The sequence below is a fragment of the Cucurbita pepo genome, chromosome LG16, assembly GCF_002806865.2.
Source record: "Cucurbita pepo subsp. pepo cultivar mu-cu-16 chromosome LG16, ASM280686v2, whole genome shotgun sequence".
In the NCBI taxonomy this organism is placed as follows: Eukaryota; Viridiplantae; Streptophyta; class Magnoliopsida; order Cucurbitales; family Cucurbitaceae; genus Cucurbita; species Cucurbita pepo.
In genome coordinates, this window is record NC_036653.1 from 2,119,378 (window position 1) to 2,142,161 (window position 22,784).

The following is a 22,784-nucleotide window of genomic DNA, read 5'->3' on the forward strand; positions in this document are numbered from 1 at the left end:
AACAAAGTTTATTCATGAAATGAAGGTAAAGATGATATTAGAAAGCATAACAAAGCTCACATATTAAAAACAATATTGCAATTAACAACTGTGAGTGCAATAGCAATGGCGGGGGAAGTGGTGACAATGACCGCCAAGGTAGCCTTCCTTTCGGCAACGAGTAGCGCACTTGTGGCTAAAGCAGAGGCCATGGTAGTGGTGGTTCCTGGACTTGCATATTCGAGCCTCAGCACCACGACCCATCATCTCTTCTGCAAATAACACACATATTAGGAAGAAAGGAAGAAAGAAGAAATGGCAAAGATGGTAGGGTTAGACTTTGATTACCTGAAGAAGAGAAGATGAGGAGGACCAATAGGAGCATGGAGAGGAAGGATTTGTTCATCATTTTTAGCTATTATCTTGCTCTTCAAGTTGTGTGCAAAATAGGAGGAGGCACCTCTTGTATATATAGCAACCCCCACTCCCAATTACCTTCTCATTCTTCCTTCTTCACTAAGGAAATATAACCCAATCTCTCGTGCACACTGTATTCACTCTGTTCAAGCACACGGTTTATTTTTTAATACCTATTGAATGTAAATTTGAAAATTTACTAGTCTTCTTATAGTATACCTTCAATTTTTTTTTCCATGGATGACAGTATTATTATATCAAAAAATGAGAGATTCAAATTCGTAACTTTTGGTCAACTTTTTAATTATATTGATTTCATCTCTAAAATTTTAAAATGGGTCCCATTAATTTTTTTAAAAATTTAAAAATGCTCTATATTGTCTTTGAATATGTTAGATCTTGTCATTTTGTAAACGTCTATTTGTAACAATTCATGCTAATCGCTAGCAAATATGGTCCTTTTTAGCTTTTTCTTTATGGGCTTCCTTTCAACGTTTTAAAACATTTATCCTTTGGAGAGGTTTCCACACTCTTATAATAAATGTTTCGTTTTGCTCCTCAACTGATGTGGGATCTCACAATTCGTCCTCCTTAGAGGCCAGCGTCTTCGCTAACACACTGGTCTATATCTAGATTTAAGCTAAAGAGGATACTATTGGCTAGTGGTAGGTTTGAGTTCGAGTGAGATGGTTATTGCTTCAATAGAGACCGGTCCTTGAGGCACTTGATCTGATCCCTCCTTAATTTTGTTCACATGTGAGTCCATGATTCAATTTCACCGATAATCTAAAACCAAGGCCCTATTGTTGCTTCAAATATCGAGGCGCCAAAGTCATAATAACCACAGACGACACATTTGGAAACAAATCAAAGCAGAATCGGCCAAATTTCGTGATTTTCTTGTTCGTAATAACCTCGTCCATGGAAGGGAGATGACCTAATATATATATATACATATATTCACATATTTAAATTGATAGCTAGGTACAATACACAACCTAATTAGATTTATGGTTGGTATTTGGAGCCTAGAACTTGAAAAAATAATCATTTCCATATTTGGAATATCACAATATTTAATACCTAGATTTTTAGAAATGAAGTAAAAGGAAAATCGGATAAATAAATATATAAATTAATTGATTTAAAAAAAAATACGTGAACAATATAGTAGGACGCGTGTAACAAGGTATATGAAGCACAATTTCAGCTGAATTTTTTGTAGGATGGGTGAGCTCGAGCGTTAAGCCAAGCTGAAGGTTGCTTTGAAAAAAGGGGCTTGAAGAACTTCCAAAATCGACGTTGGCCGGAGGAGAAACAGATTTGGAAAAAAGGGGCTTGAAGAAGCAAACCGGTCTCGAGTTGAAAGTAAAAACTGTGGGTGTGGACGAAATTTGAATATCCAAATTCGGTTAGGAATTATGAACCTCCACAATCAATCGTATAATATTGTCCACTTTGAGCATCAGCTCTCAGGACTTTGTTTCTAGTTTCTCCAAAAGTCGTCGTACCAATGGATCTATTCATATCAACAAAAGGAATTGAAAAGAACTCAGGACTTTGTTTCTAGTTTCTCCAGAAGTCGTAAATCAAGGTTTTTTGTTCTAAGAAACTCTTCCTTCAAGTTGTTCTTTTGCTTCATTTATTTATTTTGTTATATTTCGATTATGAGTCACATCCAACATTTTGAATAAGACCTAATTGTCGAAACAAATGTCATCACCATACAAAATCGTCGTAGGAGATATGACGATGATAAAGAGCAAAACGAAAAGGAGTGTAACGCTCTAGTATCTGTTACTCACAAAGAGTAACTATGCATTATGATTGATAGAGATGCGTGTTAACTTACATGCACAAGACGTGTGGGACGCCATTGAGCACGTCTTGTGCATGGTAATGACGGTGAGGAGCATAAGAACATGATGACTCTTGTCGCCATCTACCAAGCAGTCCCAGAGGACGTTCTTCTCATGTTGGTAGAGAAGAACTTGGCAAAGGCAGCGTGAGAGACACTGCAAACAATGCTTGTGGTATGGAACGTGTCAAAGAAGCAAAGGTGTTGACCTTGAAGAGTGAGTTCAAAGTTATCCGCATGAAGGATAGTGATTCAATAGATGAATTTGTCATGAAGTTAACGAAAATCGTCAGTAGCATCTGTTTGTTAGGCGACAATGTGGAGGAGATTTCTATCGTCAAGAAGTTCCTTTGAGTTGTCCCTCCGAGATTCATGCAGATTGTTAGCTCGATGAGAAGTTTGGTGACCTCAAGAATATGTCAGTTGAAGAGGTCGTTGGTCGTCGAAAGTCCATGAGAAGAGATTTCATGGCTACGATAACAGAGAGGAGGAGAAACATATCTTACTCATACAAAAGGAGTGGCTCGCACGGACGAAAGAAAAGATGTGGCTGATTCTTTCTTTTTAGGTACGAAGGCACATGGCAACCACAACAAGAAACGTAAAAGTCATAGGCGTTATTGTGAATGTGGTGAAAGAGGAGGTCAAGACAATACCTCACAAATCCATGATAATTCTAACCATGAAATAAGAAGAGTATGATCAAGTGTTATGCTTGTGAAAAATATGGACATTAGGCGGTAGAGTGTTGCAACAATGAGTGCTATGAGGAGGTAAATCTCACATTCACAGATGATGAAGTGCCTGCATTGATGTTGGCCGAGAAAATGTCAAACTTATTGATGCTCAATAAAGAGAAGGTTATGGTGATCCTCCTCGCAGATGGAGAAGACCAAATAGAGACCAACATATGGTACCTAGACAACGTAGCGAGTAACCACATGATCGGAGATCGAGCAAAGTTCAAGGAGTTTGATGAGAAGTTCATTAGAAACGTGAAACTTTACGATGAATCAATTGTACTGATCCAAGGCAAAGGATCCATTTTTTTCTAGTATAAGAACGATGATCAATGTCTATTGACAAAGATATATTATTAGCCTTGGTCAAATAATAGAAAAATGTAGCATTGTGGAGTTAGTCGGCTCGTTTCTCAAGATATTCGACATTAATTGAGCCCTAAAGATATAGGTAAAACAGTCGCATAACCACTTGTATAAGATACTATTGGAAGACCATCAACATCTTCCAAAAGTAAACATTGGCGTTAGCAGTAAGAAATAGAAGAAGAAACCAGTGAATCGGGAGAAAACGAAACCGAAGAACAGAGCCAAGAAGAAATCAGATGCTACTTCAATCAAGAAAGAGCAACCTATAAGTTGGTGTGTTTACCAAACTTGTCATCTCAATCAAAGAATCTTAAAAGCAAGCTTAAAAAGAAGGTTGAGAAATAAAACAGTACCTTACAAGATGATGAAGAAGAGAGAAGTAGAAGAAATTGCATGTTGTGGAATTAAGCTTCCTTGTGAAGAAGATGATGTTGATCAGGGACCGAGCAACATTTGTTGAAATAAACTTAAAATGCCAAATGCAGTTAATTTGTTAGGAAAGTTAATTTGAAAAATGCCCGATGAAAGAAAAAGCCCAGAGATTTCTTAGGTAATGATGACAGGGTTTATGAGCATTTCTCTCACCCTATTACTAGTGTTAGAAAAGTTATAAATATCTAATTCTTTTCCTTAGAGCAAAAAACAAAGAGCAAAGAAATACAGGGCAATAGAAAAGGTTTTTTTTTTTTTTTTTTGACAAAATTAGTGTTCTTTATCTCCGTTGGTTATAAACTTGTTTTTATTATTTGTTTATTATTATTATTTTATTTCTATTGTTTATTTCTCCATGAAAAAAGGTCGGAAATATTGTAAGTAGGGGAAGGAACTAGTTTGTAGGGAGTGGAATAGTAGGAGTGGAAGGAGCGGTGGAGTAGTTGCTGATTTGTAGCAGAAATAGGTAAATTTTTTAGTCTATAAAGAAAATGGTGCCAAGTTCTAAAGATACCACAAAGAGAAGAAATAATTTGTGTATCTTCGTTTATTCTTCCCTCCTGTTGCGTTTTTTTTTTTTTCATACAATTGGTATCAGAGCGTTAAGATCAAGGCCAGTTTTCAATCATGTCTCACTTAGAGATTGAGCGGTCAAGAAGGGAGAGATAAAAAAATGAGACAGGAATCGAGTGACAGGAGCCAAAACACCGGTGCGATAGAAGGTGATGCCTCACATGAGGTGAGTGTACGGATTCAAGAAAAGGAGGGATCTGTCACACTCAAATACCCGAAGCTGACAAAATGCAACTATGCAGCTTGGGCGATTAAGATGGAGGTATTTATGATGGCACAATGTGTTTGGGAGGCAATTGAGTCACCTGAAACAGTAGATAACCGTAAAGATAAGATGGCTTTAGCAGCTATTTATCAAAGTATTGGAGAAGATACGTTGCTACAGTTGGGTGCCAAGAAAACGGCCAAGGAAGCTTGGATCATGCTGAAAAATATGAATCTAGGTGCGGAAAGAGTGAAAGAAGTTAGAACGTAGACTCTCTGGTGGGAGTTTGAAGCATTGAGGATGGGTGATTCAGAAAGTATTGATGAGTATTCTGGAAAACTCACCATTATTGTCAACAAATTGAGAGGCCTTGACAATACTGTGGATGATATCCAAGTAGTTAAGAAACTTCTACGATCCACCTCTGCAAAGTTTCTTCAAATTACCTCAACGATTGAGGAGTTTAGTGATCTCAAAACGAAATTCGTTGATGAGATTATTGGATCACTTAAGGCACATGAAGAAAGGTTGCAAGGGTTTGGAGAAAAAGATGAAATCGTTCTCCTCACTCATGCAGAATGGAAGGAACGAGAGACTGCAAAATCCTCAAAGAAAGAATGGAAGGATCAAGGAAGTTCCAGAGGAGGCAGGGGACGGGGTCGCGGAAGATGGAGAGGCCATGGGAGAAGTGACTGGCATCGAGGAGATGAAGGAGAGTCGCAAACTCAAAAGAAGAGATTTGACAAGAGTAAAATTAAATGTTTCAGGTGTCAGAAAATGGGACACTTCGCATCAGAGTGTTCCACAAAAGACGAACAACTCAACCTGATAGAGATGCAAAAGGATGAGGAATCTTCACTGCTGATGATAGAGGCGTGTGAAATTAAAACCACACATGACAAAGAGCCTAATTTTGTGATGTTGAATGAAACTATAGTGCCGCCACCAGATAATATTGGAACTGAAAATTCCTGGTTCCTAGATACTGGAGCAAGCAACTACATGTCAGGAGAAAGAAGGGTGTTTTGTGAGCTCGACACATCTGTTGTTGGAAAGGTACGCTTCGGTGATAACTCTGTAATAGACATTTGTGGTCGAGGAATAGTGTTCTTCAAATGCAAAACGGATGAGCACTTGATCTTATCGCAAGTCTATTACATACCTAAACTCAAGAGCAATATTATAAGTTTGGGACAACTGGATGAGAGTGGAAATAAAATTGTCATAGAGAACAGTGTGATGAAGATATATGACAGCTAGGAGCCTGATTATTATGGTGACCAGACAATCCAATAGATTGTATGTAGTAAAGCTGAAGCTTGCAGATCAGGTGTGTTTAATGACAAATATCAGTAACAGTGGTTGGCTCTAGCACGCGAGGTATGGACACCTAAATTTTCACTCTTTAAAGCAATTAAATGACAAGAGAATGGTTGAAGGGTTGCCGAGAATCACCCAGGTCAATCAATTATGCGATGGGTGTTTAATTGGAAAGCAGCATAGGACTCCTTTTCCCCGAACAACAACATATCGTGTGAAGGAGTCATTGGATCTTGTCCATGGAGATCTATGTGGACCTATTTCGCCAATGACGTATGGAGGTAACAAATATTTTATGTTACTAGTGGATGATTGTTCACGATTTATGTGGATGTTTATGTTGAAAAACAAGAATGAAACGCTGCTGGTGTTTAAAAAATTCAAGATCAGTGTGGAGGTAGAGAAAGGCAGGAAGATTAAGAGCTTTAGAACGGACCGTGGAGGAGAGTTTGTATCTACTGCTTTTAAAGACTATTGCGAGAATGAAGGCATGAAGAGACTTTTTACTGCACCATTTTCACCACAGCAAAATGGCGTAGTACAAAGGCGTAATCGAACGGTGGTAGAGATGGCTAGATGTATGTTAAAGAGCAAAGAGATGCCTGCAAAATTTTGGGGAGAGGCTATCAAAACTGTCGTGTATATTCTGAACAGATCGCCAACAAAAGGAGTTGTAGATGGTACACCGTATCAAGCTTGGTTTGACAAGATACCAAAGGTTCATCACTTTAAAATCTTCGGGTGTCTTGCTCATGCCAAGAATACATATTCACATCTTCCTAAACTTGCTGATAGAAGTGTGAAGACAATTATGTTAGGATATGAAGATGGAACCAAAGCTTACCGACTATTGGATCCACAAAAGAACAGAATTATGGTGAGCAGGGATGTGGTGTTCGAAGAGGAGAAAAAGTGGTGTTGGGAAGAAATCACAAACGGTGATGATGAACAAAGAGGAACTTTCACTGTTCAAATTTCAGAAAAACATAGTAGAATAGAGGAGAGGAATATTGAAAATATCGAAGTTGATCCGGACGAAAGACAAAGGAAAAATTCGTCCTCAACTTTATCAACGTCGGACAGTACCTCAAATGCATAATCGTCAAGCTCATCAATGCCGAAAAAATTCAGGTTTCTAGAAGATATTTATAGAGAACTGAACGAAGCAGAGGAGGAAGCAATGGACCTTTGTTTTCTTTCTATAGAGGAGCCAACCTCATATGAGGAAGCTGCTAAGAATGAAAACTGGAGGAATGCCATGATGTCTGAAATTCTCTCCATCGAAAAGAACAGAACGTGGGAACTCACCGACTTGCTGAAGAATCATAAAGCAATCGGCATCAAATGGATTTTCAAATTAAAGAAAAATCCAGATGGAGAAATCATGAAACACAAGGCGAGACTCGTGGCAAAGGGATATGCACAACAGTTCGGTGTAAATTATAGTGAAGTATTCGCACCAGTGGCCAGGTTAGAAATAGTGAGATTAATTCTTGCCTATGCAGCCATTAAGAATTGGGAAGTACATCATATGGATGTAAAGACAGCTTTTCTGAATGGTGAGTTAGAAGAGGAGGTGTATGTTCTTCAACCAGAAGGGTTCGTTGACAAAGAAAATCCAAAGATGGTGTTAAAACTACGTAAAGCCTTGTATGGATTAAAACAGGCTCCGAGGGCCTGGAATTTTAAACTTGATCAATGTTTGCAGTCACTTGGTTTTGTTAGATGTCCATAGGAATATGCTATGTACAAGAAAATTAAGGAGTTGAAGCAATGATAATCGGCACATATGTGGATGACTTAATCATAGCCGGCTCAAACAAACAAGTTATAGCTCAGTTCAAGGAAGAGATGCACCAGAAATTTGAGATGAGCGATCTTGGACTTTTGAGCTATTACTTGGATATTGAGGTACGAAAAAGCAGTGAATCAATCACTTTATGTCAGGCCGGATATGCAAGAAAAATCCTAGAGAAGCTAGGAATGGGGGAGTGCAATCCTTGTTCGATTCCCATGGAACCAAGAATGAAGATGAGCAAACATGGAAATGGAGAACCTGCGGTTGACAAAACACTTTACAGAAGTGTTATTGGAAGCTTACGCTATCTAGTTAATACCCGGCCCGACATAGCCTACTCAGTTGGTGTGATGAGTAGATACATGGAGACACCAACAACTTCACATCTCACAGCAGTAAAACAAATATTGAGGTATGTGAAAGGTACTCTAAGTTTTGGCTGCGTTTATAAGAAGCTATCGAATGTGGAGCTGGTAGGATTTAGCGACAGTGATATGGCTGGGGATATTGATGATAGGAAGAGTACAACTGGAGTGTTGTACTATTTGGGAGTAAATCCAATAACCTGGATATCACAGAAGCAAAAGGTGGTGGCTTTGTCATCATGCGAGGCTGAGTATATAGCCGCAACTGCTGGAACATGTCAAGGAGTATGGTTGGGCAGGATTTTGAGTAACATCAGTCAACTTCCAATAAAACCCAAGCTTAATGTTGACAACAAGTCAGCTATAGCGTTGGCGAAAAATCCTGTTTACCATGATCGAAATAAACACATTGATACCAGATTCCATTTTATTCGCCAATGTGTACAAACTGAAGCTATTGAATTGGAATATGTGAACACAGATGAACAGTTGGCGGATATTCTGACAAAGCCGTTAGCAAGACAACGGTTTCTGGAGTTAAGAGAGAAGATTGGCTTGAAGAAAGTCGATTCAACATAGTTAAACAAGTTTAGAGGAGTGATTGTTGGTTATAAACTTGTTTTTATTATTTGTTTTTTATTATTAATTTATTTCTCCATGAAAAAAAGTCGGAAATATTGCAAGTACGGGAAGGAACTAGTTTGTAGGGAGTGGAATAGTAGGAGTGGAAGGAGTGGTGGAGTGGTTGCTGATTAGTAGCAGAAATAGGTAAATTTTTTAGTATATAAAGAAAATGGTGCCAAGTTCTAAAGATACCACAAAAAGAAGAAATAATTTGTGTATCTTCGTTTATTCTCCCCTTCTGTTGCGTTTTTTTTCTTACAGTCTCATTGTCTCTCCTCTCTCGACATCTCCTTCATAAATACGCGAGTAGTATTTTCACAAAGCGATTTCGGAGCGTTATATCGTTAGTGTGTGTGAGATTACTTAACAAACTAGTGAGTTTTATTTTAACAAATTGGTATTAGAGCCAATGGCGAATATGATGGGTCAAATGCCACTACCGCGATTAACGAAGACGAACTACGAGAATTGGAGCATCCAAATGAAAGCTCTTCTCGGTTCTCAAGATGCATGGGAGGTGGTCGAAGAAGGTTTCGAAGAACCAACGGATACCACGGGTTATACGGCGGCACAAAACAAGGCGTTAAAAGAATTGCGATCAAAGAATAAGGTGGCATTATACATGTTGTTTCGAGCTGTTGACGAGTCGGACTTTGAGAAGATTGCCAGGGCAACTACTTCAAAAGAAGCGTGGGACACTTTAGAAAACGTGTCCAAAGGAACCGACCGAGTCAAGCAAGTGCGTGTCCAAACTCTTTGTGGCGAGTTGGAGAGCATGAAGATGAAGGAGTCATAAAATGTATTTGACTACATTACGTGCGTACAGACTGTGGTAAACCAACTAAATCGAAATGGAGAAATGTTACCCGAGACACGGGTTGTGGAGAAAATCTTGAGGTCATTAACCAACAACTTTGAGAATGTTGTATGTGTGATAGAAGAGTCAAAGGACCTAGCGACGTTCACGGTCGATGAGCTCGCTGGTTCTCTCAAGGCACACGAGCAACGTAAGAAGAAGAAGAATGAGACACTCGATCAAACACTTCAAACCAAAGCATCAATAAAAGATGAAAAGGTACTCTACTCTCAAAATATTCAAGGTAGAGGTCGAGGAAGTTGCAGAAATGATCGAGATGGTCAAGACAGCAGAAAGGAAGAAAATTATAAGGAGAAGAAACAGTCGAGCCAAGCAAATTGGCGTGGAAGAGGACGCAGTCAAGGAAGAGGCAGCCGATCAACCTATTCCAACATTCAGGTCTATAAATGTTAAAAATATGGTCACTATGCAAATGATTGTAACTTCAACAAATGTTACAATTGTGGTAGAGGGGGCATGTTGTAAAAGATTGTCGAGTCGAAAAAAGGGTGGAAGGAGCAACCAACCTAGCCTTGGAAGACGTAACAAATGAAGGTCTTCTCTTTATGGCTCAAGAAGACAACATCAACAATGACACTCTGTGGTACCTCGACTCAAGGGCAAACAACCATATGTGCGGTCACGAGTACCTATTCAAAGAGGTGCAAAAGATTGAAGATGGTCATGTGTCATTTGGAGATGCATCAAAGGTGGAGGTCAAAGGCCGAAGTACGATATATTTCTTGCAAAAGGATGGTGTAATGGGGTCAATCCAAGATGTTTATTACTTACCAAACCTCAAGACCAACATACTGAGTATGAGGCAACTCACAGAGAAAGGTTACTCAATATTCTTAAAAGACCGTCTGCTACACCTAAAAGATAAGCAACGGCATTTGGTTGCTCGAGTTGAGATAGGAAGAAATCGGATGTACAAATTGAACTTAAGAAGCATACGAGAAAAGTGTTTGCTAGTCGACGTAGAATACAAGGCATCACTGTGGCATCTCCGTTTTTGTCACCTACATCATGTCTACCTAAAGGAGTTAGTGAAGAAGAATATGGTGCACGGGCTACCAAACATGGACTTTGAAGTAAAATTTTGTGAAGAATGCGTGCTCAGCAAGCATGCGAGAATCTCAATTCAAAAGAAGGCTGAATTTTGGGCTAAAGTGTCAAAATTAGTGCAACTTATTGTTAGATGGAATTAGTCAAGTTGTTAAGCTATTCATTTTTATTAGGAGTCAACCTGAATGGCATATTTCAGTTGAGTCTTTATAGGAGTTAATTATAGAATTTATTTCAGTTTAAATAGAAGCGTTACGCTTGATAAAACACAGCCAGAGTACAACATTCATTATTTCTTGTCCCTGTATTATCTTCTTTGAGTAATTATAATTTCATATTTATTCACACCTTTGAGCTTGAGATATTGTGACAGTTGGTATCAGAGCCAAGTTGATACGGTTGAAATTATTACTCAACGAGATGAATGGTGGAAGTGCTTCTATGGGTGTAGCTATGAAAAAGCTTGTTGGCAATAATTACAATTATTGGAAGTTATGTATGGAAGCTATGTATGGAAGCTTATCTACAGGGACAAGATTTGTGGGATTTAATTGAAGGTGATGACACAGAAATTCCAGCATACGCTCCACAGAATGTTGAATTACGCCGAAAATGGAAGATCAAATATGTGGAAAAGCCCTATTTACCTTGCGAACTCTTATTAGCAAGGAATATATTGATCATGTTCGTGATTTAAAGTCACCAAAGCAAGTGTGGGAAACCCTTCCAAAGTTGTTCACTAAGAAAGATACAGCTCGATTGCAATTTCTAGAGAATGAACTGGTTGTGGTAACTCAAGGTAATTTTTCTATTGAAGAATATTTCTTACAAGTGAAAATCTATGTTCTGAAATTTCAGAATTAGATGCTGAAGAGCCAATGAGTGATGCTTGATTACAGCGTTATCTTATTCGTGGATTACGAAAAGAATTTATGCCTTTTGTTTCCTCAATACAAGGGTGGGCAAATCAGCCTACGGTAATTGAACTGGAGAATCTTCTTTCAAATCAGGAAGCCTTGGTTAAGCAAATGACTAGCAGCAACGAGTTTTCCCCAAAGTCAGAAGATGCGTTGTATGTCAAAAATCAAAGGAGACAAAATTATCATTCAAAGCCTTCATCAACCAATTGGAAACAATTCAGAAGTGAGGAGTCGTCAAAGAAGCCATTTAAAGATTGTTACAAGTGTGGAAAACCTGACCATCTTAAACGAGATTGTCAGGTGAAAGTGATGTGTCATCGTTGTGAAAAGCCAAGCCAAATTGCCGAGTTAAAATGCAGGAATCAGAAGCAAATGTTGTACATGAAAGTAAAAGTTCTTCAGGCCCAATTTGGGAACATTGGTTAACTACTGAGGTTCTTGACAAGCCAACAAATGTGACCTCAGCTGTACATCAAGATGGTGTTTCTGCAAGTGCTCATGCCTTTATAGACTACAATGAAGAATGGATCGTTGATTCTGGTTGTTCTCATCATGCAACTGGAAACGAAACTCTTCTATCAGATGTTCGTCCACATTTCCAAAAGAAGGTCATCATGACAGCCGATAATTCAATGCATCCTGTGACGAAAGAAGGAGATTTGAATGATGGGAGTGTTCTACTCAAGGACGTTTATCATGTTCCGAATTTGAAAAAAAAACCTTGCTTCTGTATCACAAATAACAGATTCTGGAAGGTATGTTCTTTTTTGTCCTAAAGATGTTCAAATATTATCTAATGTGAAACATGTTGCTGCTGATATCATGTTCTGTGGAAAAAGAAAAGAATCTTTGTATGTTTTATCAGCTAGTGATGAATATATCAAGAAAGTTGGTCATAATGCAAGCTCAACTCTTTGGCATGCTCGTTTGGGTCATGTGGGTTTTCAGTTGTTGCAGAAAATATCCACAAAACAACTTTTTGATGGTGTCCCTGTCTTTAAAGATATTCAGCATGATGAGATTTCTCCGGGCTGCCAATATGACAAGTCTCATCATCTTCCTTTGACAAGCTCAAAGAGTAGAGCTTCAACAGTAATAGAATTGATTCATTCTGATCTTATGGAACCGACGCGAACAACAAGCTATTCCGGCTTTCATTACGTGATGGTGTTTGTGGATGATTTCTCTCGCTTCAATTGGGTATACTTCTTAGAACACAAAAGTGAAGCTTTTTCAAAATTTATTCAGTTTAAGCATGCTGTAGAAAAGAATTTGAATTGAAAATCAAGTGCTTGCGCACTGATAATGGTGGGGAATATCTTTCAAATGATTTTATGGAATACTGCAAGGAGCATGGGATTCAGCGTCAACTGACTTGTCCAGGAACCCCGCAACAAAATGGGGTGGCTGAGCGTAAATTAGCTCATCTTACATCAGTTTGCTTGTCTTGGCTGCATGCGAGGAGTCTTCGAAGAGAGTTATGGGTGTCAGCTTTTCAAACAGCTTGTCATGTTGTAAATCGGCTGCCTCCATGGCCAGGGACAGAATCATCACCATTCGAGCTGATTTATCATCGTAAACCCAATGTGAGTTATTTTCGTATTTTTGGGTCTATTTGTTACGTTCATGTACTGAAACATAATCGAACTAAACTTGATCCAAAGGCCAAAAAATGCATTTTTGTTGGCTATGATACTCATAGAAAGAGTTTGAGGTGTATGGATTTGGAAACAAAAGATGGTTATTGTGTCTCGTGATGTGGTGTTTGATGAAATTTCAAGTTACAGAGATGATGCAGATAACAGCAAAAGTACAACTACTGTTGCACTTTTTTTTGACGATTCTACATTAGGGAGAAGAGAATTTCCAATTGCGACAGGCATTCAAGTTGAAGAGAACAGAGAAGCCACTACAAATATTGAAGTTGCTACAAGAAAAATTCCTCAAAGACAGAAAAAGTTACCAGGTCATTTGTTTGATTTTGTAGTAGACATTAATCAATTTTCTGTTTTGTCATGTTTGTTTATGGGAGATACAAGTGAAAATGAGCCGAGGTTGTACCGTGAAGCTAAAGAAATTTTAGAATGGGAAAATGCAATAATGGAAGAAATTTTAGCACTCCGAAAAAATGACACGTGGGAGCTTGTACCAAAGCCTCATGATGTCGATTTAATTACTTGTAAGTGGGTTAACAAGGTGAAGAAAAAAAGTTGATGGTAGAATTGATAGACACAAAGCTCGCCTTATTGCTCATGGGTTCTCTCAGCAATATGGTCGAGACTATGACGAGACTTTTAGTCCGGTCGCAAGGATGGTAACATTATGGACAATCATCTCTTTGGCTGCTAGTAAAGGCTAGAAATTATGGCAGCTTGATGTGAAAAATGTTTTCCTTTACGGAGAGTTGGATCATGATATTTTTATGGAGCAGCCGCAAGGATTTACCTCTAAGGAATATCTTGATTACGTGTGCAGACTTAAGAAGGCATTATACGGACTCAAACAAGCTTCTCGTGCTTGGTTTGGTAAGATTGCTCAATATCTTAATTTTTGTGGTTTTAAGTCTTCATGTGCTGATCCGAGCTTATTTGTTAAGAAAACAACAACTGGATGCACCTTACTCTTACTTTATGTTGATGACATGATTATTACTGGTGATGATAGTGTTGAAATCAGTAGTCTTCAAGATGCCTTGTCTGTTCATTTTGAAATGAAAAGATTAGGTGAAGCTGATTGTTTTCTGGGTTTAGAAATTAAGAAATGTGATGATGATTATTTTATCTCTAAAAAAGAATATCCATCAAGTTTATTGCAGAGATTTCGTATGGAGAATTCAAGAGAAAAAACTACTCCTCTGGAACCAAATCTAAAATCAGCTAGAAATGGAGGGAAGTCACTAGTAGATGCGACATTCTTTCGTCAACTTGTTGGTAGTTTATTCTATTTAACTATCACAAGGCCAGACATTGCCTTTTCAGTAGGAGTTGTGTTTCAATTTATGGATCAACCACATGAGACTCATTTAATTGCAGCAAAAAGGATTCTTTGTTACATCAAGGGCACTCTACATTATGGATTAATATATGAGAAATCAAAGTCATTTTTATTGAGTGGTTTTGTGGATGCTGATTGGGCTAGTGACGTGAACGATAGACGCTCCACAATAGGTTTTTGTTTTACAGCAGGCTCTGCTGCAATTTCATGGTGCAGTAAAAAGCAAAGTACCGTTGTTTTGTCAAGTTGTGAAGTAGAATATGTAGCTGCTACAATGGCTACTAAAGAATGCTTGTGGCTCAGAAGACTTATTCAAGAAATGGTGACTACTCTCAATCAGCCAATTCAAATCAATTGTGATAATAAAAGTGCAATAAAACTCACTGAAAATCTGGTGTTTCATGCTCGTTCGAAACATATTGAAACTCATTATCATTTTGTTTGAGAGAAAGTATTACCGCAGGATGTTGAATTGCAGAAAATACATACTAATGAGCAAGTTGCAGACATATTCACTAAGGCACTTGCCAAAGTGAAGTTTGAAGCTTTTCGTAGGTCTCTCGGAGTTATTAAGAAATAAGCTTGCACGAAAGGAGACTGTCAAAATTAGTGCACTTATTGTTAGATGAAATTAGTCAAGTTGTTAAGCTATTCATTTTTAGTAGGAGTCAACCTGAATGGTGTATTTCAGTTGAGTATTCGTAGGAGTTAATTATAGGATTTATTTCAGTTTAAATAGAAGTGTTACGCTTGATAAAACACAGCCACAGTACAACATTCATTATTTCAGTTGTCCCTGTATTATCTTCTTTGAGTAATAATAATTTCAGATTTATTCACACCTTTGAGCTTGAGATATTGTGACATAAACAACCTCTCGAGTTGATCCATACTGATATATGTGGACCAATTACCCCCGAGTCTTTCAGCCGAAAGAAGTATTTCATTTCCTTTCTCGATGATTACACACGGAAAACTTGGACTTACTTTTTGAAAGAAAACTCCGAGGCATTTGAGGTGTTCAAAAGATTCAAAGTCATGGTGGAGAAGGCAACAAGTAGACACATCAAAGCTGTACAATCCGATAGAGGTGTCGAGTATACTTCGATGGTTTTCATGGAGTATTGCGAGGAGCAAGACATTGTTGGAATAAACTTAAATGATGAAGATTAGTTTTTGTCCAAAATAAAGTTATAATTTTTAGTTAATTTGGGTGGGTTAATTTGAGTGGGTTTTAAAAATTAAGTCGTAAAACAAAAGGCCAAAAGAAAAAAAAATTAAAGGCCAAGATTTATTTCACAAAGAGGGTTTATGGGTTAGAAAAGGGTGGCACAGTGAAGGCCATATTTAGCTTTTTAAAAAGCCTATAAATTAGTTTGGTTTTCATTCTAGAAGTAGAGCAAGAGCAAAAGGAAATACAGAGTTAAAGAAGTACAATGCAATAGAAAATGTTTCTTTTCAGTATTCTTTGTCTCCCTGTCTCTCCCCTCTCGACATCTCCTTCACAAGTATGCGAGTAGTACTTTAGCAAAGCGGTATCGGAGCGTTCGATTGTTAGTGAGTGTGAGATTACTTAACAGATTCGTGACTATTATTTTAACAAATTGGTATCAGAGCGAGTTTTTATTTTAACAAATTGGTATCAAAGCTGATGGCGAATATGATGGGTCAAATGCCACTACTGCGATTAACAAAGACAGACTACGAGAATTGGAGCATCCAAATGAAAGCTCTTCTCGGTTATCAAGATCCATGTGAGGTGGTCGAAGAAGGTTTCAAAGAACCAAAGGATACCACAGGTTATACGGTGGCGCAGAACAAGGCGTTAAAAGAATTGAGATCAAAGGATAAGCCAACATTATACATGCTGTGTTGGGCCATTGACGAGTTGGGCTTTGAGAAGATTGTCAAGGCAACTACTCCAAAAGAAGCATGAGACACTTTAGAAAATGTGTTCAAAGGAATTGACCGAGTCAAACAAGTGCGTCTCCAAACACTTCGTGGCGAGTTGGAGAGCATGAAGATGAAGGAGTCAGAAAATGTATCTGACTACATTACGCGCGTACAGACCGTGACAAATCAACTAAATCGAAATGGAGAAATGTTACCCGAGACGCGGGTTGTGGAGAAGATCTTGAGGTCGTTAACCAACAATTTTGAGAATGTTGTATGTGCGATAGAAGAGTCAAAGAACCTAGCAACGTTCACGGTCAATGAGCTCGTCGGTTCTCTCAAGGCACACGAGTAACATAAGAAGAAGGAGGAGACACTCGATAAAGCACTTCAAACCAAAGCATCAATAAAAGATGAAAAGGTACTCTACTCTCAAAATATTCAGGGTAGAGGTCGAGGAAGTCGCGGTAATGGTCGAGGTGGTCAAGATAGTAGAAATGAAGAAAATTATAAGGAGAAGAAACAGTCGAGCCAAGAAAATAGGTGTGGAAGATGACGCAATCAAGGACGCAGTCAAGGATATTATTCCAACATCAAGTGTTATAAATGTAAAAAATATGGCCACTATGCGAATAATTTTAACTCTGACAAATGTTACAATTGTGGCAGAATGGGTCATTTTACAAGAGATTGTCGAGTTGAGGAAAAGGTGGAAGAAACGATCAATCTAGCCTCGGATGATGCAACAAACGGAGGCATTCTCTTGATGGCCCAAAATGAAGAGCTGAAAACAAAAGAACACGACAGCCCAAAAGATGATGGCGATATTCGTGAGGTAGTGGAAACTGTTGTAAATGAGGTGATATGTAGCGGATTTGACGAAATCTTGATAGTGGAGACGAGAAAATCAAAGAAGGATGAACAACCGAATAATAGAGAGCCCGAGCTCGAATAGAGAGAGCTCCAATGGCGGGAAAGAGAATTTGAGGAAGAAAGAAGAAAGAGGATGAGAATGGAATAGAAAATGGAAGAAGAAAAGAAAGATTTAGAAATGAAAGATTGAAAGGCTAGAGCAGGAAGTGGCTGAGCTGAGTGAGAGCTCTTCCTATCTAAATAGGAGAAGGAAGAGAATGGGAAAATAATCTTTGGAACTTGTGAAGAAAATTGAAGAAGGTGTGGAGAAAGAGAATGGCTTGTTAATGGAGATTGATGCTTTAGTGGACGAGCTAGTGAGGGAGGAGAAAGATATAGAGATACTAACTCAACAGAGAGACTCACTCGACGTGAACCTGAATCGGGTCCAACAGGAGGCAGTGAATTTATGACACGATTGAGATAATCACTTCTGATAAAGTCGAAATGGAGGAAGCAAAAATGGAAGTGGAAAATGTCTTTGTGGACTTGTGAAGGGAATTGAGTAAACTGAAAGAAGCTATGACATTTGAGTAGAGCGTGGCTGAGAATGAGAGAAATGAGAAGTTGGTGTCTCAAAGTGATAAGAATCACGGTGTTCTAAATGGACCTATTGCCAAGAAAATTCAAAAAATGTCATGAAGATTCAAAAATTATGTCAACAACAGAATTCAAACCTACACGCGGAGAGTTCAATTGATTTCAAACCTGTCACATTAGCCACTCAAGCACATTAACATTTATTAGAAAGAACTATGTTTAATATCATAAATGATGTAAAAGTCAAATGGTCAATTTGACTTATTCTTTTGTGGAGATTAAAGGGGATCGGGAATAAATCTCGTCCATAAACGTCTTTTGTCGGGAGACTATAAATACCCACAATATGTTACATAAAATTCAGATTCGTGGATGAATGTAATTCATATATCAAATTGAGACGTTTCCCTTAGAAATCCGAGTATCATTTTGCCATTTCTAAGTTTCAAGCAATTCTTGTGGTAGAATTGCACCTCAGCCATTCAATCAAGCCTTGATCAAGTTAGATTGTGGAGTGACTCAATTGAGAACAAGGTTCCAAATCTTGCTTCTAGATCTATTCTTGTGGTAGAATTGCACCTGAGTCATTCAATCAAGCCTTGATCAAGTTAGATTGTGGAGTGACTCAATTGAGAACAAGGTTCCAAATCTTGCTTCTAGATCTTCGATTGTAAGAGGTAATCTAATTCTAGCTTTATCTCTTGGTTGATCCAAATTTCGTATAAGAAGGTGTTAATTATTTGATTCAAGGGTTCTTGCTCAAACAAAATTTTGGATCGTTGGGCTGAGGATTAGGGTTGCCTTATCAATTTGGTATCAGAGCCTAGGCTTACATCTTTATGGCCGACTCTAGAATTGATTTTATCTTTCATTTCTGCACTTGTTTATCTTTTCTTTAAATTTGTCCATTTATTTTCTTGCTGTCATTTCCGCCATTATTCATCAACTTTTCACTTTGTTCTCATTTTCTTCCTAAAGATCACGTTGACATCTTGAAAAAAATAAACAAAATCTTATCATATTTGTTCTTACGATTGTGATTATAAACGATATTTATCATTTTTTTTAGATCATTTGCATGTTTATTTGAAGATCAAATAAACTTCGATTCACATCCTTTTCTTAATTCTAAATCTAGAACCGTTGTGTTTGATATATTTTTTATTTTCTCATAATCTACGCTTGAAGATAACTTCTAAATTTCCCGAATTCTATAAAAATGAGAGTTAGATCGTTCTTAAAATCTTCACGCTCTTTCTTTTTGGAATTTTTTCTTTTTTCAATGTGCAATTATATCCAAAAATATCTCCATGACCCTTATTTGTTTGTTCACGTCTTGTTTTATTTTGTTGTTATTTCATAATTAACTTATCTTGATTGCCTTGAATAGCTTGCTACTATCAGAATTGCTTTACCAATATATTAGCCTACCTTGATCATAATTTAGTCACTTTCCTAAACAGCCTACCTTTGTGTGTATAAACACGAGTGTCCCTGAGTGTAAAATCAGTGAGTTGAGTGTCTGAGGTCCTAAACATATTTCACTACTTTTTGTACAATCATGAACCAAGATGAGGAAAATGGAGGGGAGATCAATGATCTAGTTGAAGAAGTCCAGAAGAATGAGGAGGAACTAGAAGATGGGATTCATTTGGCACTTATAACAAGAAGACTTATTAAAACTCAAGTTACGGAGAATGATGTTGATGATCAAAGAGACAACCTGTTCCACATGCGGTGTTTCGTCAAGGGGACTGCTTGTAGTCTTGTCATTGATAGTGGAAATTGCACCAATATTGTAAGTACCATGTTGATCAAAAGGTTACAAATTCCAACCCAAGATCATCCTAAACCTTACAAGCTCCAATGGCTCAATGATAGTGGAACAATGAAGGTAGTTTCCCAAGCTTTAATATCTTTTACTTTGGAAAAATATAAAGATGAAGTTCTTTGTGATGTATTACCAATGCAAGCTGGAGATATATTGCTTGGCCGACCATGGCAATTTGACAGGAGGGTTATGTATGATGGCTATTTGAATAGGTATTCTTTTGTAAAAGATGGTAGAAAAACCACTCTTGTACCTTTGAGTTCTGCAAATGTATTTGCTGATCAATTAAAGTTGGTGGAAAGTAAGAACATGTATAAGCCTTGGACTATAAAAATATCATCAATGAAATGAACTAAGAAAAGAGTGATGNAGAAAATGAAAAAAGAGATGAAATTGAAGAAAAAAGTAAGAGAGAGAGTTAATTGGCTACAGTTGGAGAGGTGAGAAGGTTTTCACAAAAATCGATCTTTGTACTCATGTACCATGGAGGATTTTTGGTCTCTAACTATAACAACTTGGCTTTGCCTAGTGTTTTTCAATCTCTTTTACAGGAATTTGAAGACATGTTTCAAGATAAAGAAATACCTCCCATTAGAGGTACTGAACATAAAATAACTTCATTCCAAGGACTGTCATTTCTTATAAGCCAGCTTATCGGGTCAATCCAACTAAGACAAAAGAAATTCAAAGGCAAGTAGAGGAGCTCATGGAGAAGGGCTATGTACGAGGAAGTTTTAGTCCATGTTCTATACGAGACTTATTGGTGCCAAAGAAAGATTGGATTGTATGAACGGCTTGTTATGACTTTTAGGTTAACTAATGCTCCTAGTACACCTATGCGCTTAATATATAATGTTTTGAGAAAATATACGAGAAATTGTTGTTTATATTGATGATATTATAATTTATTTGAATATTTTGCTTGGGCATGTGGTGCATGTTAAATTAGTCTTGATTACACATAGAAAAGAGAAATTTAATTTTAATAAGGTAGTTTTTGCATGGAAAAAGTTCACTCTATTAGCTTCATAGTTGGTAAAAGTAGAGTAGCTTTAGATAGAGACAAAGTTAAATTCATTATGGATTTGCCAACACCAAAAAGTGCACGCAAATTCCGGAGTTTTCATGAGTTAGCTAACCTCTATAAAAGATTTACAAATGATTTTAGAACCATAACTGAACTATTGAATGACTTGGTGAAAAAGAATGTTATTTTTAAATGGGGAGAAATGCAAGAGAATGCATCCAATTTTCTTAGGAAGAAATTAAGCAAACCATTATTTGTTTTGGCTAGCTTTGATAAAACTATTGACTAGCTTTGATAAAACTATTGAAATTGAATGTGAAGTATGTGGTTTGACCAGAAGTGTTGTTTTAATTCAAGATGGAAAGCACTTAATATATTTTAGTGAAAAACTAAATGGGCCAACATTGAAATATACTACCTATGATAAGGAATTATTCGCTTTAGTTCATATATTGCATGTGTGGCAACACTACTTATGGCCTAGAGAATTTGTGATCCATTTTGGTCATGAAAGCTCGAAGTATGTGAAGGGTCAAAGCAAACTGAATCGTAGACATGCAAAGTGGGTGAAATTTATTGAAACATTTTCGTATGTCATCAAATATATGCAAGGTAATGATAATATGGTAGCTGATATGTTATCTAAAAGGTACGATATCTTTACTTCTCTTAGTGCAAAAATTCTTGGACTTGAGCATATTACCGAATTATATAGAGATGACCAAGATTTCAGAACTATTATGCATCTTGTCTTGCAAAAAAAGCTATGGATGATTATTATTTGTTTCATAAATTTTTTATGTTTTGTATTCCTACATGCTCTATAAAAGATTTGCTTTTGAGAGAAGCACATGGTGGTGCATTAATGGGACATCTCAGAATTAATAAAGTTTATAAGATGTTGCATAAACACTTCTTTTGGCCGAAGATGAAGCACGATATCCAAAAGTTTTGTAGCAAATGTTTTGAACGCAAAGAAACTAAATCTAGATCACAACCAAACAAATTTTATACTCGTTTGAATGTACCTAATAAACCTTGGACTAATATATCTATACAATTTGTTCTTGGTTTACTGCACACTAAAAATGGTAAATATTGTATTTTTGTTGTGGCACATATATTTATTAAAATGAGTTGAAATGGATGATGCAAATGCTGCTGACTTATTCCTTAAGAAAGTAGTTTATGGATTTAATACATTTCATTTGCTTCCTATTCCTTCTAATTTCCTTCTAATATTTTTGTGAGTGAAGCATGCAAATTTGATCAAAACATTTCAAAAGAAGGTGAAGGAAAGAAGGTGATGATTTTTTCTGATTCGAGGACGAATCCTTCTGAAGAGGGGGAAGATGATAAGAATCACGATGTTCCAAATGGACCTATTGCCAAGAAGATTCAAAAAATGTCATGAAGATTCAAAAAATATGTCAACAACAGAATCACCTACGCACGGAGAGCTCAATTGATTTCAAACCTGTCGCATTAGCCACTCAAGCACATCAACATTTATTAGAAAGAACTATGTTTAATATCATAAATGATGTAAAAGTCAAATGGTCAATTTGACTTATTCTTTTGTGGAGATTAAAGGGGATCGGGAATAAATTCCGTCCACAAATGTCTTTTGTCAAGAGACTATAAATACCTATAATATGTTATGTAAAATTCAGATTCGTGGATAAATGTAATTCATATCTCAAATTGAGACGTTTCCCTTAGAAATCCGAGCATCATATTTGTCATTTCTAAGTTTCAAGCAATTCTTGTGGTAGAATTGCACCCGAGCCATTCAATCAAGCCTCGATCAAGTTAGATTGTGGAGTGACTCAATTTAGAACAAGGTTCCAAATCTTGCTTCTAGATCTTCGATCGTAAGAGGTAATCTAATTCTAGCCTTATCTCTTAGTTGATCCAAATTTTGTATAAGGAGGTGTTAATTACTTTGATGCAAGGGTTCTTGCTAAAATAAAAGCTTGGATCGTTGGGTTGAGGATTAGGGTTGCCTTATCACAAAGAGCAGAGCAACGACAGCAAGAGCAAAGAGAGCAACGAGAGCAAAA

General features: G+C 37.3%; 1 protein-coding gene across 1 annotated transcript; it reads right to left on the reverse strand.

The window, feature by feature from the left end:
• Positions 1–416, reverse strand: LOC111777582 (defensin-like protein 1). Its single transcript, XM_023657239.1, has 2 exons — positions 328–416; positions 1–251 (listed from the first exon to the last, which is right to left on the reverse strand). The coding sequence occupies exons 1-2, from the start codon at positions 386–388 to the stop codon at positions 82–84; spliced, it is 231 nt and encodes a 76-aa protein (XP_023513007.1). The 5' UTR covers positions 389–416; the 3' UTR covers positions 1–81.
• Between the last annotated feature and the right edge of the window lie 22,368 nt (positions 417–22,784).